The 1,081-nt window shown below is 58.3% G+C and overlaps 1 protein-coding gene across 2 annotated transcripts in view; it reads right to left on the bottom strand.

Moving 5' to 3' along the window:
• Positions 1-171, bottom strand: part of HLTF (helicase like transcription factor) — a 53,233-nt gene extending 53,062 nt beyond the window's left edge. For both annotated transcript variants that reach the window (XM_045295018.1, XM_045295019.1), the window contains exon 1: positions 47-171. In XM_045295018.1, the coding sequence (XP_045150953.1) occupies positions 47-66 (20 nt within the window). In that variant the 5' untranslated portion in view covers positions 67-171. The remainder of the gene's footprint in view (positions 1-46) is intronic.
• Positions 172-1,081: the final 910 nt, after the last annotated feature.

Below are 1,081 nucleotides of genomic sequence, written 5' to 3'. Positions count from 1 at the left end.
CAGCTGGGGCCGCCGCCGCCCAGCCCCACCCCTCCGCCCGCGCTACCTCTTGAACATCCAGGACATGGCGCTGAGTGGGGGGCGAGGGAAGCTCCTGGACGCCCCCGGATGGTGCTCGAGTCGCCTCGAGACGCCGGCTGCCAGCCCCCGCGGCCGCGGAGCCGGAGGCAGCTTCCGAACGCCCGAGGGGGAGTGCACGAGCAGCGGCCCCAGCGCCGCAGGTCCGTCCGGCGTCGACACAGCCTCCTTCTGGCAGCAAGCTGAGAGGCCAGCTAGCCTTGGCGACTGACGTTGGGCCCCTCCAATAGCGGGAAAGAGCCTTCGGTGTTGAGCCAATCAAAGCGCGGGGAAGAGGGAGACTCCGCCCCACGCCGCGATCCTCTGACGGTGGGGGCGCCGAGCTGCAGGGGTGGTTCCATCCGGGTCCTTCCCTGCCCCCAATGCGGGCGGCCGGGCGGGAAAACCACGCGGTCCCAAGGGCCGGGAAGCGGTGCCCGCGATTCCGTTTTCTGTTTGATTCCTTGCTTCAAGCAGACAAGGTTGATTCTTTGCTTCCCGCCGCCCTGCCAAACCTTCTTCCCACTCCTTCTCGTTTGATGTCACAAGTTATGAGATGTTTCTTTGGATAGGCACCAAGGTTTACAGACGCAGCTGCTCGCTTTCCTTAATTTCCAGTGATGGGCCTTGGGTTATTGTCCTAAAAATTATGTTGAATTTTAAACCTCTCCTCTAGCTATGAGTCAGCATCCACTCGAAGGCAATGAGTTTGGTCTGGTTTGGGGAGCATATCTATGAGCTAGATGCATTTCAGAAGATCTTGGATAGAACTTAGACTAGCCTCCATCATGGCAGATGGGGAACTGGTTTTGCCACCACGACCATGCACCTGCTCATGCAGCCATCTCAGTGCACCAGTGTTTGGCAAAAAACAGCATTCCTCTCTTGCCCCACGCACCTTACTCACCTGACCTCACTCTGTGCGACTTCTTTCTGTTCCCATCAATGAAAAGGGACATGAAAGGACAGCATAAAAGGTGAAAAAGAAGGAGGGAAGTGCAGTCAGGCTTCCAAACAGATGGGT

Source organism: Echinops telfairi, unplaced genomic scaffold, assembly GCF_000313985.2.
Source record: "Echinops telfairi isolate 266 unplaced genomic scaffold, ASM31398v2 ScPeMD7_4225;HRSCAF=4972, whole genome shotgun sequence".
Classification (NCBI taxonomy): domain Eukaryota; kingdom Metazoa; phylum Chordata; class Mammalia; order Afrosoricida; family Tenrecidae; genus Echinops; species Echinops telfairi.
This window is presented reverse-complemented; position numbering and strand designations above follow the sequence as displayed.